This window comes from Apostichopus japonicus, chromosome 1 (genome assembly GCF_037975245.1).
Source record: "Apostichopus japonicus isolate 1M-3 chromosome 1, ASM3797524v1, whole genome shotgun sequence".
Lineage (NCBI taxonomy): Eukaryota > Metazoa > Echinodermata > Holothuroidea > Aspidochirotida > Stichopodidae > Apostichopus > Apostichopus japonicus.
In genome coordinates this window covers 8,872,674-8,889,309 of record NC_092561.1, presented here as the reverse complement: position 1 = coordinate 8,889,309, position 16,636 = coordinate 8,872,674, and the positions used below count along the sequence as shown (strand labels likewise).

At 39.0% G+C, this 16,636-nt stretch overlaps 2 protein-coding genes and 1 pseudogene across 2 annotated transcripts; 2 read left to right on the top strand and 1 right to left on the bottom strand.

Moving 5' to 3' along the window:
- The first annotated feature begins 427 nt into the window (after nucleotides 1–427).
- On the top strand, nucleotides 428–4,060 carry LOC139981983 (alpha-N-acetylgalactosamine-specific lectin-like). The gene is made up of 2 exons (XM_071994820.1): nucleotides 428–814; nucleotides 3,079–4,060. Exons 1-2 carry the CDS (start codon nucleotides 510–512, stop codon nucleotides 3,344–3,346), a joined length of 573 nt encoding a protein of 190 aa, XP_071850921.1. The 5' UTR covers nucleotides 428–509; the 3' UTR covers nucleotides 3,347–4,060.
- A 1,003-nt stretch (nucleotides 4,061–5,063) lies between these two features.
- On the top strand, nucleotides 5,064–16,381 carry LOC139971925 (echinoidin-like; annotated as a pseudogene).
- Nucleotides 6,548–9,890, bottom strand: LOC139966620 (snaclec rhodocetin subunit gamma-like). Its single transcript, XM_071969848.1, has 2 exons — nucleotides 9,486–9,890; nucleotides 6,548–8,179 (listed from the first exon to the last, which is right to left on the bottom strand). Exons 1-2 carry the CDS (start codon nucleotides 9,758–9,760, stop codon nucleotides 7,927–7,929), a joined length of 528 nt encoding a protein of 175 aa, XP_071825949.1. The 5' UTR covers nucleotides 9,761–9,890; the 3' UTR covers nucleotides 6,548–7,926.
- Nucleotides 16,382–16,636: the final 255 nt, after the last annotated feature.

The window sequence follows — 16,636 nt, the reverse complement described above, 5'->3', positions numbered from 1 at the left end:
AACTGACCTATCGAACCATCCAGGGTCGTGCTTTGGTTCTAACTTGATCCATCCTGGTCTTGTTTGTGACGAACTCTTCCCCTAAAAATAAATTTTCTCTCGGCGGCTGTAACCCCGTTTTCAATTATCACACATGCCCTTCAACTAATTTTCCTCTAAAGGATTTAACAAACAATTTTGTATGAGGTCTGGTCCAGACCTCTAGGGAAATATATAATTAACAATTTTGAAAATTAAAAGTTCCTGCAGCTCTTCGTCGAGAACCACGAGAGAGGAAACCACTTTCAACGGTGTTAAAAATGACTCCGCCTTAAAATTAATATGTAAATGAGCACTGCCCCTTTTTATACCTTCATTTGCATGTGAGTAACATGGGGGATGGACTTAGATTGATGAAAAATGAAAAAAAGTCACAGATAAAGTTTTCCCATTCATTCTTGATTCGGTATCATACGGAACAGATCCGAGAGAAACTTAAAAAATAAACATAGATATAGACACAATTAAAAATGAAGTTTTTAATCGCTATTGCCTTACTACCGTTAGTTGTATATGGCCATGGTCCAGAGAGACCATCATGTCCACCCTTTTGGACAGGTATCGGCAAGTTTTGCTGGAGATATTTCCCAGATCCTCTTTCATACGCCGATGCCGAGGCTACATGTGCCCAGTTTGCTCCCTGTAACGGCGTTGAGATCGGTAGTCTATCTATTGTCGCCGACAGGACCGCGGAGAGTTTCATCAAGACAGTTTTAGGCAATCTCGTGGCTCAACCACCTGCGCAAGATGTCTGGATTGGATTGAATGATATCACGTAAGTATATATATATACATCATTTACGTTAGTCTCTTTTAAGCCGCCTGATTGTACATTCATCAATACAGCAATCCAACCGTGCAATTGCCATCGTCCACTTTAAAAAGCCTAAATTTGGTTTTGCATTTTCAGTCGATATATTTAAATAATTTGGCGTTCTATAGTGCGAACGTTATATGGAGTTTGGAATCCATTCCAATAATTGAGTATTCAGATTCACATATAGCTTAAAGGCATTGAAGACTCGCCCCAAACCGCGTGCCGCCCTCTGAAAAAGTTAACTTTCCGTAGCTTGCACGTGAAGTTTTTTCTTTCTTGTCGCTACAAAATGCAGACAGTAATGAAACGTGATACCTTGGTATCTTTCATCTAGACCTGAGATGTCCATTGCTGCTATGTACACTCTGTTGTGGGTATTGACCGTAGCTGTATGTATTGACTGTACCCTAGTGTCTAATTACCGACGGTAGCAAGCTGTGTGTGTATTTTCTGGGATCGATGGTGGTGTCTAACACATCTGTTACACCTCATTCGAAACTAGGTCAGATTACCGGCATCATACGTTTCTTTGTGCGCGATTCTTCAATGCCTTTAAATCACCATATTGTCACAGTTTAGCTGAATAGCAAGAATATATCAGACTGAATGTGCATTTCTATAAACACACGAATGGAAGTCCTTCGCATATATTCTCCACCAAAAAGAAAAGAACGCTTCCTAACGGGGACTCGGATGTTGATAATTGGGTGCTCAAATTCACCGCCGATTTTGATGTATCATATAGGGTATAGAATACCGGTCACATGCTTGTACACACCCTGTGAAAGATTTGTAGTTAGATCTTGAGTATTTCAAACTGCACTCTGAATTCAAACAGCGAGAATTCACTTACTTGACATCCAAATTGCACTCGACACAGAGCCATAACTGTATAAAAAGAAAATGTTTGTTTTTTTGGCTACCTTATACTTGCAAGGTAACTGTGATCCTTTATTATCGGAACGTGGGCCCTGGTTCAATGAGCCGCCTATTGCTACACCTCTAAACCCATCGTAATTCGAACCTCCAACCCCCCACCCCCTCAACCCCCCCCCCCCCCCACCTCGCCACAGCGTACTAAGTTATACCGTTTTATAATTATACTGCTCTACGTATGACAGCTACTCTAATCGATTCAAGCGGAGTAATAATTCAAAATGTAGATATACTTTACTTCCTCTCGTATAATGTATTTTCCTCTCTTAAGTGCGTTAAACCCTCCAAATCGCTACCACCACCCCGCCACCCAGCCAGGAAATAACATATTACTTAAAATATGATTTTGAAGTTGTAAAAGTATGATTTAATATTAAAATAGAAATGACCGTTTGTTTTTGATTTCGAAATTTGCATAAGCGAATGTGTTTCTAGATGGCATCATCATTTTGGACCTGTTGAGTTAGATGACGTAAGGGTTAATGCTATGCGCATGAATATTTCAGTGAAAGAGAGGGCGTTCACATCGAGAACATACAATTGTGGATATATTTTGTCATAATGTTACTTATTAAATCACAACACGTTTTCTTTTTCGTTATCATTTTATCTTTTTTTTTTCTTCATATAACTACAGGAGAAGAAATAACTCTTCACGAACTCAATGAGAATAATTTCATGTACCATTGCATTAGTACTGGAAATGCATTCACAAAGTATTAAAGAAAGATTCGAGGATTATTGAGGCTAGAAATATATAGGCCTAGTCAACACAAAATGCGTTTTAAACTTTAAAATTACCAAGTTATGTACAACTAATAAAGTTAACAATATAATAATAAATGGTAGAATGTAAGGGATGTCTTCTACATTACTTACAGTCATATGAAAATATTATATGTTGATGAAACGACTACACTCTTGTGAACGTGATCACGTGACGATCAGGTGATCGCTGTTAATGTAGTGTAGATTTGGACTCCTCCTCATAGTACACAGGTATTGTGGAGTGTTCAAGTTAAATGATAAAAAAATATATAAAAAATGACAATTAAATATCTAAGAGAGACAACATTATGTTTTGAGCCTGGCAATGAGATGCCTTATAAATTTAAATATGGGTGACAATTATTAAAATTTATATTTTTTGGGGGGAGGGGGTGTGGTGGGGATTATGATGACCTTTAAGTTGTGAACATAGCTGACCTCATTTGCATACGTTAACAGTTCTTCTCTTTGATGGTTTGTTTTATTTAACCCTCTCTTACTCTCTTTAACGTTTGCAGACAAGAAGGTATGTTTACTTGGTCCAACGGTGATCCCTTAGTTTACAAAAACTTCGCTGTCGGACAGCCTGACAATGGTCAAGCATCCGGGGTACAATCCCAGAATTGCGTCATGTATTCTCCGGCTCTGAATGGGTGGGACGATGTCCAATGCCAACTGACCCTCCCTTTCTTCTGTATGATGCCATACGAGACACCACAAACTGCACCCCAGATGCCACCCACAGGGCCAGGAGGCCCTGGAGGAAGGAACCCAAATTTCGTCTAAAAACAATGCAGAGCTCAGCTGCAGCTAACCAAAAGAAGAAAATATTATAACAGATGAGGCGCAACAACTGGTGACGTCACACAAGCGCATACAGGAGGCGTGATGTTAAAAACTCTAATACTTACGATTCCTTCGTCACCGAATTGACTAGTACACTGAACAAGCAGTGCGAACACTACCACTCAAAATAAAATTACGGAATAATCATATAAAATAATGTGATGGGCATCTTCATGTAGACTGGTATCTGGTGACCATGAGGACATCAGGGGTACATTGAAAGGGGGTGGGGAGGGGGGTGGGTGAGGTTGAGAAAAGAAGTTGACCCCTCCTCGCCTCAATCTTTCCTTTGTCCTCTGTTGACCTCAACACCACTACCAACATGTGATTCGAAGATCACTATATGAAAAATAATCTGTTTACTTTTTTTTTTTTAATTTGCATATCATCATTTTCTAATAAAACACTTAAAAGTGTTATATTTACACATTTCTTTCATTTCGCAGGTTCAGTTTATTGATTTTTTTTGTTATCATATATGTGCTTTGATTGATGTGTTAATCTTGGGGGTTTTTTTTGAATTTTTTTGAATTTTTTTGTTTTCTTAGTTGCAAGAAATAAAACTCAAACGTATAAAGTTGAAACTCAATGGTGTGGACAAATATTTATTTTTTGTTGGTTTTCTTGAAAGGAACAAGATGTGAATATGTTTAAGTCTCCTTGTATCAAATCATTCTTCTCTTTCTTCGTTTTGATACCGTCTGCCCCTACCAAACCCATGCCAACCCCCTGCCAACCCCGTGCCAGCCCCCTGCCACCCCCACAAATAGTCTGAGCGGTTTATATTAAAAGTTAAGTCGTTATAAGCAGGGGTGACCCCGTCTGGCAATAATACGGTTCAATAGAGGAAGTTTCCATGCACATTGTAATGTAAGGGCGTTTAGCAAGCAGTTGGTCTCCTTGTTTGACTCTTGTCGAACTGCGGTAAAAAATCAGTATACTACTATATAGTGAAATGACAGCAGTAAATATAAAACGTTTCTGGATTTTATGCAGGAGGTTGGGACGGGGAGGAGAGGAGCGAGTGGTCTGGGAGGGGGCGGATATTCAAGGGGGGGGGGAGGAGAAGGACGTGGAAGAAGGGAAGCAAGTGGAAGATTCAAGATAGGATAGGGTAGATGGGGGAGAACAGAGTGGAGTTGGTTGAGGGGTGAGGGAAAGGTGCTTTTGTAATATTCTGTCCACCGGTGGTCATGGGGGGGGGGGCGGACGGTGCAGCCACTGATATCCTTGATTTTATTTGGGGCGTATATGTGTTTGCGACCCTGAAAACCATGACCAAACCCCTACTTCTATTTTAGCTTTATCACACACACCCCACCCCCCCACCCCATACTTCTAACTGATTTAAAAGATTCTACATTAGCCTCCAAATGTTCTTGTAAACAAAATGGCTACAGATTACAGTCTTTAAAAGATCCAACACAGGCTCTCGTTACATTGAAGCATCAAGAAAACAGTTCCAAATCCAGCAAAAAGTTGACCAAGTTGGACCAAGACAATTTCTAGCAGAGAGTTAATAGGGTAAAGATTCGCTTTTTCATTCTTCGCTGTCAAATAAAGGTTGATGTTCATGCGTGACCTTTCTATTGGGTCCAACCCGTCCCTTCCGGTTTCAGTCTCCATCCGTAAGAAATCATAACTCGCCGCTAGCTAGATGTCGCAAAGCATCAAGTCAGTTAAATTGTACGACAGTTTTTTTCTGCTACTTTACCAAAAACGAAAAGGGACAATTAACCGGAAACCAAAGAAGGAAAACTGATAAAGCGGCTTTGTTTGCTTTATCTGTCTATGATGTGTTTATCATTGAAAAGTTTAAAATTCGTAGGTGGATTGAAGTAAAGGGTTGTAGTGGCCGGAGGAGGGTTGGATGAAATACAATTCCGTGACGCTTCTTTGTGTTATTTGAATACCAAATGTACTTTTTTTTCGTCGAATTATGCAAACTGAAGTAATCCCGATAATGTACACAAGCAGCTATGAACTCGCTAAACCGCGTAGTGGTTCATAAGATTTTTGGACCCGGTACATGAACGCTGGTTCATTTAATCCCCCCCCCCCCCCACCTCCCTCGATTCTCATATCTATGTAAAACCCGTTATTCAAAAAACTTTGGGGCAAAAAAGGTAATTTTATGGCCATCTTTTGGTATAGCGTAGAAGCAACTAATTAAAATTAATCATATGAACGTCCTTAATTAGAACCATCCAATTGCAGTTTCGATTCATAATTCGTCAGTATTTGCCCCACAAATTTAACACACCAAAAAGCTGTTCGAAGTTTTCAATAGTACTTTCCTATAGAGGCTCTCTGGATCGTTCAAATTATATTATAGCCTTTTTTATATAGGAGGTTTGAAACAGTTCAATACCTCAGTGTGGATAACTACTTTTGAAAGTGGCAGTAAACTTCTTGTTGGCATTTTGGAACAGGTGACCACTATCTGACTTTCTAGCATATCGAGGAGGGGCGCTTGGGGGGGGGGGGGGGATACTGATGACCTATTATTTACACAATAAATACAAGCAGTTATGAACCAATGAATCGATACATTCTGTTTTCATCACATTTGTTTTGTTTTGTAAGCAGCAGTGTCATTACGCGCCCCTCCAGTCGGTTCATATAACAAGCGGGTGGGGTGGGCGGTGGGGGTGGGGGTATTTAGCGACTGGTTTAGGAATCACTGACCTGCTAATACGACAAAGAAAGAATATGTTTTGTACAGGAGTATGGTTTGAAGATCCTTTAAAGGGTTTGATCTTCCTCAAGTTTATGAAAACGTACGAAATATTAAGGTAACATTAAAATGGATCAAACCAAGGCAATGCGCTTTAGAATCTGAATTGTCACCCCTCACCCTCCCCCACCTCCACCCCCACGGGCTAGAAATAAAAGTTGTCGTACCACAGTTAGTTGCTCCCGCTTACACACTTAATTGGTCACTTTCCAAGGCCGCTAGAGCATATATTCGTAGCAGTTTTCAAGAGACATGCCTCTACCCGCAATATTGATATCTGATGGCTTGGGCTATCACAGCAAATCCTACTTTTGCCACCAATGACCGTTTTGATTTTGAGCTAGAAGGGTTCAAAGGTTAACAAAGTGCCTCCCCCCCCCCCCCAACCCATCTGTCAGCACTCGCTGGGAATTTTCTTGGTTTCACCCAGGATTTTCTAAAATACATTAAATCACCTTCAATACCCCAGATTTTCAGACCATCAGTATACCCAAACACATAAAAAGTAACCTTAGAAAGCAACAGCCTAGATGAGTTGTATCAATTCCGTGCCACCTGATTATTACCACACAGCTTAGATGAGTTTGGTATCAAATCCGTGCCACCCTTATTCTAAACACTATATACTTCCGGCGGGGCTATAAATAATAAAAAAAACTTTTGAATCAGCATCTTGGAATTGCCTATTATAGTTTCTTTCACTCCCGCCTGGCGATCCTTTTAAAAAGAAGCGTTTTTCATGCAGAAACCTTTTCCAAAGAACTGCTGATCAAAGCTATAGAAATCATACTCAAATTTCCAGTTTGGTGGGGTTTTTTTATTTTCATAAATTTATTTTACATTCATACCGGTAGTTTGACAAAATAAAATTAGTGTACTTGCATGTACATACAATTACATCAGCGTCTTTTATATTAATGCTAACATATAGTTTCAGCTTCTGTCTCAGTGGCAAGTACAACCTTCGATTTCTGTATTCTGGAAAATTATAACTTGATAATACGCCAAAGTAGCTTCATGGATTTTGTAACCAAATTTCTGCCCACCATTATTAGCAGCAATCGGTGCGTCTTCAAAGTCATGAGTACGCACGCTCACCGTATATCACGCAATGATTGGTAGGAAGTGTTTACGACGCGAGTATATGCAATGGCGTAATTCAACTTACACTATTTTCTTGTACTTACACATACACATCAAAGCCACACACGCACAAGCTCAAACATTTAAAGTTTACAGCAATACTTCGGACTTAGGCAAAACATAAGACAATGTTAGTTAATTTTTCTATCAAATCAAGTATGGTATATAATTAGCGATAGGCCTACTAGTGTTCATGCCTCCATCGGTTTGGTCTCCCAATGTTTTAGACTTTCACAAGAATAGAAGTAAAAGGTTTTTTAATGATTCTCTGTGACTGAACAATGTGACCATACATCGACGGTTCGAATATGCCAGTTAAGAAACAAGCTACATTACGTGAAATGATCAAGATGTTTCCTGTTGTACCCCCCCCCCCCCACCTCCCCCAATCCTCATGGGGAGATTTAAAGGCTGTAATTGAAATAAGAGGAAAGAGAAGAGTAAACGAAAATGCATAAATTACTATCGATTTTTTTTTTCGCGTTTTGTAAGAGAGTTCGTGTGAAATCGTGCCCATCATTCTATCTCCGAACTATCTTATTGAAGCTTATTCCTGTGCATAAGAGTGTCCACTGGAAGCAAAGATATATCTTGGTTATAGGAAACGGCTGTTTTGTAGTCTATGTTGAATGTTCAGAGTTTAGAAGATAGGGCAGACCATCTGTTGGGCATTTGGGTCAACACCGGGTAATTCGCAAACAAAAGGAAGGGCCTGTACACAGTTAGTATCATCCCATTGGTCTATAGTATTGAGTCCTGGGAGGGCGACGCAGTTCTCTTGACCTTGGCCGTTGTTGGGTTGACCCATTTCCCAGTTGGTATACGTCACGTTAACGCCACTTGTCCACTCGAAGAGACCCTCCATTGTTAAATCGTTTAACCCAATCCAAATTCTGTAAATGAAGAACAATGAGAAAAGAAAACACATTGATATTTAATACGAAAAGTGTGAACATATATTCCTTAACGATAAAATGATAAATAATAGATGAATTAATGTAAAATAAATAAACTAACTCAGGAAAATGGCTGACTACGTACCAAAAGTGTGAAGCACTTTCTGCGCAGGCGTTGGAATTATACCCCGTTTTAAATATAATACATCTTACGATATGAAAATGCAAGCTTTTTATCTGTATCTTCACAATGAATGGTTCTTTCTTTAGCGTATCTTTGCAAAGCCCTCACTTCCCCTATCTTTCCCCCTTACCCCCTCCCTTATCCCCTTCCCTTTCAACTGTCTCCCACTCCCCTCCCCTCAAATAAACGTATCGATAACCTTACAGCCTATGTTACAATACAAGAATGACTTGATAATTGCAAGAGATATAACTGCATATGTTTAACCCACATGAGATCCGTTTGCGTCAGTGAGACATCTGATGACGTCATTTTGTGACCAACTTGACGTTTATACTTACAAAAGAAGAAGACAAATAGAAATTATTGCATTGAGTTTTACTTCTTCTTTTCTATGAATTATTTAAAATGCAAATAATAAAATATATCTTTATAAATCTACATACGTTTTACATACAACACTTTTTTAACTAGATAATTATTCAGTTTACGTCAGAACTTCAGTTTCGACTTTGGAAATTGAAGATAGGGACCAGGTTAGAGTTTAAAAAATAACTTTATCAGTATGGCACCAAATTCAAGCATGTTAAAGCTTTGTCACTTTAAGAAGATGCGCTCAAATAACCTTTCCTTGACTCTTCGAATTTTGCATTGCAGACATTTACCGGTGTTTGAACTAAACGATTCAATTGTATTAGTGAGAAAAGTTATTTGTGAATAACCATACAATGTTTGTTAAAAAAAGGGGCGGGGGAGCCGGGGTGGGGGTCCACAGAGGGGAAGGGGGGGGGACTCGCGGCCCTAGTTTTCTGAAAACCAAAGAAAGTGTCCCTTTTTATAAATACGAAGTGACCCTTATATTTCAATACAAAGTAATTTCTAAATAATAATTTTTTATTTTTTTTTTATTTAAAGTGCTCTTTAGTTCAAATACTGAAATATGTGGTATATACCAAATGCACAGAAGATCCATTTTGTCGAAAAATGTTTTTTAAGATTTTCCCTCCCCTTCCCCTCATGAGGAACATGCATGAATGACCATTGCTTGCATATAGAAGCATATTTGTTGGTGGGAATACTGATGCTCTTTAATTAAAAAAAAAGGAGATTTTTTCTTACTTTGCCGCTGGCTCTCCTGCCACCTCGATCATTTTCTTGTAACGGACTATGAATTTATTAACACCAGCGTCGGTGATGCTGGCTAAATGTCCTACTTGGTTGCCTTCGCATGTTGAGTATCCCATACAAAAGTCTTCGGCTTCATCCCAAGTCATTGGTTTATTAAAAATCTGAAGACACTTGTCCATGTAGGCAGTCCAGTACGGAGGACAATCTGCCGAAGCGAGGGCCACTACGGCGGCCAACATGGCTACTTTGATACACGATGGGACCATTTTGAATTTCAGGTTTTGGGTTGGTCTATTTGTTGTCACACGGAACTACTATGCTGTATAGTCTTTAAATAATATGAAGTTCACCGAATGGGTCTCTGTTACAGAGTGGCTATGAACTTTTTTCCTTGCACGAATTCGCCACTGCTAAAAGGGTCAAATTCTTCGTCTATTTTTTTTGAGAGGGCTATTCATCAGGAAGTTAAGAGGAGGGACTTAATATTCATAGAGTAAAATGGTAAGAGGGGGAAGCGACGGGAAATGAGCTGATTAGTGAATCATAATTAGCAACATTGTGGTATAATTGATAATTATCACATGATCAGACTAACTAATCTTTCCGTCAACAATATTTTTTCTTCGATAGCGCCTTACAATGTTATATAGGCTTTATATGTTATTTTCCTCGATGCTACATTCAGCGGCATAGGAGGGACGAAGAATTTTGAGTTGAGGGTGAGAGGGTAACTTGGGGAGGGGGGTGGTCCCTAGGCTGTATAAAAATGTAAATAGGAATCATACCTTCATTATGGAATGTATTTTCTTAACTGTTACAGCTCATACATGGATCTCCCTTCTCCGTTTTACCTCACGGGCAAACAGAGTAAGGTAAGAGGAGGTATTAGAATGGCGGGGATGAGGCAGGGAGGGGGGGGGGGGGGTTAAAGTGTGCGTGTGCGTGTGCGTGTGTGAGTGGAAACAAATTGTTTGAGGTCGGCTGAGTTGTGCCTTGTGACGTCAAGGCGGATTTGCATATTGCAGACATAATCATTTTGACTAGATTATCGAAAAGAAAATGCTAGGGATTATCATGATGTATTGAACACGTATAGTTTCTAATATTACCGGAATTTTGTTGTCAAAAAGTGTACTTTTATTCTTATTAAACGCACTGATATATCATAATTTCAATCCGATCAAACGTACGTTGAAAACTTTACTAATCTTACTACGGGCGTGATGACGTCATATTTATACTTTCATCTAGTCATGTGACAACAGTAAGTCAATGCCTCATGGATCGTCACAATTGTTTGATTACGTCATTGGCAGATTGCGTTATTGTTTAATATCACACATTATTTTGTCTACGAAGATTTTAAGGTATTTTCTATGAAGCCGATAACCATTCCAATTCATTAAATATATATATTTTTTAAATATTTCTTAAGTAACCAGCGACCACTCATATCTTTGTTCAAAAATCTGAAGTTTTTAATTTATTTATTGGCTACGGCACTGGTTGCTTCTAAGGAACTGACCTAATCATAGTTCGTTATTAGACTGCGTAGTCCAGTCACTTTGAGTAAGGTTATCAATATTGCCCTTATTGTGTATCACGCCAGCGTTACCAAAACATTTGAAAAGTATTTCTTTATTAAACTACGTAGTCCAGTCACTATGATTAATGCTTATCACGCCAACTTTACCAAAACATTTGAAAAGTATTTTCATGGGTGGTCTTATCCATTATATTCAGACTTTGAAAAGTATACTGTTTGGACCACAGGTGGGCCCAAAGCGGTCCGTCTGAACAAATTTCCAACAGCTCATATTAGAGAAGGCTTTTAAAGCTATACTATAACACGGGCCAGGAAATGTTAGTCTATTAGAAGGAAAATCCAGAAAGATATGATTTGAATTTGCATATATCTTCTATACTTGCGATAGGATATTTCAAAGTACGATAACAGATTGACAATATGTTGAATTTTGTTTTAGTATTTCCCCAGATAATGATCATGTGGTGATTTCTGTCACGGGGGCGGGGGAGGAGTTGGGGGGGTGGCGGCCCATCCTGAAGAGTATATTGGGTGCAAAGTTTCACCGCTGCCTCGGAGACCTGTTTTTCTTTATAACTTACACGTCTTACATAAGGACGCAATGCTTTGAGATTGGTAGTAAAATTTTGTGTTACAGTTTTAATCTGGCGATTCTGTGTGACCATTACTTGGATTTTCTAGCATATTTAAAGACATCATTGGTAAGCTGTTTTCTTATCCAGAACACATTTCCACTAAATCATATCTAAATATGCTAAATAAAACTAGAACGAATTTCAGATCAGCCTTTAACATTATTACATGTGATCATGTATATAGCGCTGTTACTCGTGGTTTAAATCCACAGTTCCACGAGAATGTTCATAAATATGTATAACAACATTCTTCATTGGTCGAAGAAAATCGACTTATCCCAAGTCCTTTCTTGAATAACAATCGAAGTTATGGACAGGTGATATTCTATTAAACCATATCATCTTCATGCATATAGAACCCCCACTTCCTGTATCCAGGTCTTTACTTTTCAAACCCAGGGATCTGTTCCCTCTGGAAATCCTAAAAATGTGACCATATCAAAACCGCAATACAATGGTGACGAGGGGTTAAGGATGTAGTGTGCTTCCTCTTTAACTCGTGATTAACTGTGTCATCGCGTTGACGTCACATCTACGTCATTGGTCCTTTCAAAGGTTTCCTTCACCACACCTTCCTTCATTCAGTCATCGATATGGTAAAAAAAGGTTGGGTCCATAAATAAACCAAAACTTGGGAAATTTAGTTAATCTAATTAACAGGAGATTAACCCGAGGAAGTTCACACTGACCAAAACCACAAGTCGTTTTAAATAGCTCCTTCCGTACTTTAAGCAGCTGTATTGTATTTTTTTTTTTAAATGTAACGATAGCTTAAGTCGGATTTTCACAACTACGAAAGATTTAGGTAAATTCAAATCAATAAAGGTAATATAAATTTTCAACCCAAATTTCACCAATAAGACGTTAAATGTAGTAAACACGGTGGAGGATGGGAGATGGGTAGGTCTGTGGGTGCAGGGTGACGGGGGGGGGGTGGAGTAAACGGGGAAGTTGTTTAGGAATGTGAACGAAAGGAAGTAAGAGATAATGTATTCGGGATAGAGCCCTCCCTCTTTTTCTCGGACTATAAAATATTGCAAAGTTACTTTGACCTTTTTATATAGGTACAGTTTAACGTGAGTTGGTTAACACATATTTAGTTCACGTTTGTGCTTTGTTTTGTTCACCCATGCACCATGAACCCCCCCCCCCCCCCCCACACCCCCATCCATCTTCTCCCGTAGCCTTTGTACAGGTATATTAGGTAGTGTGAGGTCGTTACGTCATTCTTGTATTTGCAACTATGTTTTTGTTCTTCCATGAACCCCCAACTCCACTCCACTCCACCCCCTCTCGTACCCATTGCAGAGGTTCAGCATAGCGTGAGGTCGTTATAAGAACATCCTCTTATTTGCAGCCCTGTTGTTTTCTTCATCCGTGTACCTACAGCCAACCCCCAACCCCACCCCACCCATGCCCCACCAAGTAAGCTTCCTAAATGTAAATTGTAGCACGTACGTGTTAGTTACTCAGGCCATGGTCATCCTTTAAGCTGAAAAATCCCCCCCCCCCCAAAAAAAATAGAAATTCCTTGTCCCTGTCACAGATCTTCTGTATTACCTCCAAATATTATATACAGACCCGACAAAGGGTCAGATACGTAAAAAAGAATTACCCCCTTATATGTTACCACTTGATTGAAACCCGTCAGAACATGTTCTCTTTACTGAGACATTAAGTTGTCTAAAATTCACCAATTACACTATGTAGAAATAAATTGGAGGATATAAGGATCCCCAGGATAGTTGGAGCAGTAGTTCGTAAACTACTACTCGGAGGGTGGGGAAGTGGGAGGGTGTGTGTGTGGGGGGGGGTCGGGGCGGAAGTACTGATTACCTTGAACTTGTGTTAGCTTTAAGATACCCTGGAATATATTAATTGTAAACGTCTCCCTAATGAACTATTTTGTTCATCCAGCTATATACCAACCCCTGCCCCCATTAAAATTGTGCACACCCAGAATCGGTTAGTACATGTTTTGAGTAAACTATACGTAATATATTATTTCTGTTTTCGCGCTCCTCTCTCTCTTTCCATCCAGGTACCCCTGACCCCTCCAAGTATCCAGAAGGTCAGCATTAAAAGTTATATCCTGTTTTGAGGCATACTAATTTTTTATGGTTTTAAGTATTATTAAGTTGGTAATGCAATTTCTTCCCTTGTTAAATTTTTTTCCAATCATATTTTGCTTTTATATAACTTGTGATGATCAAATTAAAACAAAGTTGTTTATACTATCTCTGTAGTCCAGCCTCAAACCGAGGAAAGACTAAATGATAATTAAATTCTGTGTCTTAAAACAGTTAGAGAGACGTTTAAAAGAAAATTTAATTGTCATTGTACCGTCTGTTAATCAACTTTATCATCACTTCTATAATTTTTGCCTTCCCTGTTAATTACGACTCCTTTGAAGCCCTCAAGTTCGGTTTCTAGTTTTCAGTTTGGATTTTTATTTTTTCTCGCTACGAAAATAAATCCCCAGGTCTTAACTTCCATTAATTATCACCGGATAGACTAGCCTTTTATCGACAGGTAGTTAAACTTGCTCACAGAAGGGCGTTCCATAGAGATGCTCCATATTTAAATTATATTATGATGAACTAGCTGGCTCCTCCCTTATTAACTTTGTACTCGACAGGACGTTGAATTATAAGGAAACCATCTTGGTAGATAGCGAGGTTGCGATTTCCATCAAAATTCGAAGCATTCACATTGTGGCTTTACTGTCGAAACCATCGCCAAAAAAATAATTTAGTGAAATCAAAAACCCTTACTAAGATGAAGGTCTATATTTTTCTACTGTGTGTTGCTTTATGTATAGCCGGCGGGGTCGCTACGTGCTGTCCGCCATACTGGACTGTGCACGGGGATCACTGTTACCGTTATTTCGGCTTTCCTAGGAGGTACGTCGTAGCAGAATATTTTTGCAACCAATTCTCAAGCTGTTCGGGAGATTTAGCTCATCTGGCGTCCAGTGAAACCGAAAAAGAAAACGATTTCCTCTACCGCTACATCGAGAGTCTTAGCGCAGAGTTACCACCAGAAGCCGCATGGATCGGTTTGAACGATATCGCGGTTGAGGGTGAATACGTGTGGACCGATAATAGCGTTAGCCCTTTCCGAAGCTGGGCCACAGGCCAACCCGGACCTGCCGATTGTGGCGCAATGCCTGGTGAGTTCCCAACATCTACCTGGGTGATGCTACCATGTGGTGAACCGTTACCATATATCTGTAAAATGAGACGTGAAGCACCACCACAGACAGCCCAACCAGGTGTTTACTCCGCCCGGTATTTTCAGCACAGTCACTGATTGTTAAAAAGAAAACTTGCAAAGAACCAAATTTTAAAGATATCAAACGTCTCCGGAATTAACTCAAACTATTACAAAAAATATATATATACATATACAAATTAGGCTGTTGTGTCAAACGCAAAATTCACAGACGAGCTGTACGGGTCGGCGTGCGCCACAGATCTCCACCGTTGAAAAAAAAAAACCCTTACCTGAGTAACATTAGACTGTCTACAAAATGGCTGTCACCTGAGAGCTCCAAACCGTCTTGACCTGTGCAACCAGTAGAACATCGGGATCTTGTCCTTTGGAAGTTACTTTTCTTTTGCTGTTCTTTGGACGTTGCAAAATGCTGACATTTCACCCGTGGTAGTCGTGCGATATCAAAAGCAACTTTCCAAATCCTTGGAAACCCGAATCCAGTGATGATCCAGAAATATTAAGCAGTAGTTCTTTCAACTATGCCACTGGCTATGTTTAAAAACTCTTGTCAAGGAAAGGCAAAAGATGGTTGTTTTTTTAGAAATCTCTGAAGTGGAAATTATGGTCATGCTGCTAACTGCTAACATGAGCAGTTTTCATGTATTTTATATCATTCGTTAAGTAGGTCTTCGTGACCCTCATAAAATACATTAAATTAAACATGTGCAGTTTTCTAATTTGATAATCCATACAATTTTGACTTATTTGGCGTTCCAAAGTTATCATACATCATTCTGTTATATGCGCATGCACGGCAAATTCTGTCAAAAATTAACGTATGCTAGATGATAATTCAAATTTGGGATTACCCTGATTTAACTGTCGATACCTTTTTTTTTTGCATAAGTATGACATATATATTATTTTTTCAATCGTAGAAATATTCTTACCTCAGTTGGTAACCCAACTTTCCAAGCTCTGAGATTTATTCGTGCATTAAGTATACTGGCCTATCCTACGATTTATAGTGGTAGGATGATTCATGTACCAGGAGAAGATCATTCTTATGTACTATATATTGTACACAAGCCTAACTTCTCTACGGACTGTACTGTCGATACAGCTATCAGTGGATATATCAGAACACTTTCAATGAGATATAGAATACGCAAAATAGGCCTACAGCAAACTGTTTTGTTTTTTTGCTCCGTCTTGGTGGAAAATACACTACACATAGACTAAACGAACAAATTTATAAACGTTTGCACATAATCATATGCCTTTCTCGTTGTTCTGACATTGGACCTCATTACAAATGCATTTGTTATTTTGATGTTTACTTATGGGACATTACAGAGATGTTGCCAGAGTAAAAATTGTAATTATTAAGCAATGTGTTCATTAAACTAATCGACTCTCTTCATGCTCTCGTTTTGTTATTTTGCTGTTGATCTCAACATTGTAACTAATAATAGTCGGTTTTTGCTGTTTATCATTTATTTGTTGTTTTTTTTCTCTACCGTCGATGTTTTTGTTTTGCTTTGTTTCGTTTAATGATTAATTTATTTTTTATTGTTATTTCTTTCTCTCTTTTGTTGGTTAGCGATTACTCTTAGTATTTTTTCCCCTTTTAAATCCGATTCCGAAGATTTACAGCCAAATCCCGCTATTATCGTACGCTCAGTTAGTCCTACATAGAACTTGAAAAGAATTTACAGTTTTCACCAGCCTTGTTAAAGCCGTCT

Bases quoted from the DNA above. Each gene is read 5' to 3' on its own strand.
- LOC139981983 (XM_071994820.1), top strand. From the start codon at position 510: ATGAAGTTTTTAATCGCTATTGCCTTACTACCGTTAGTTGTATATGGC. The intron at 815-3,078 runs GTAAGTATATAT...TAACGTTTGCAG, and splicing joins ATTGGATTGAATGATATCAC to ACAAGAAGGTATGTTTACTT.
- LOC139966620 (XM_071969848.1), bottom strand. From the start codon at position 9,760: ATGGTCCCATCGTGTATCAAAGTAGCCATGTTGGCCGCCGTAGTGGCC. The intron at 8,180-9,485 runs GTAAGAAAAAAT...CTTCATTTACAG, and splicing joins GCAGGAGAGCCAGCGGCAAA to AATTTGGATTGGGTTAAACG.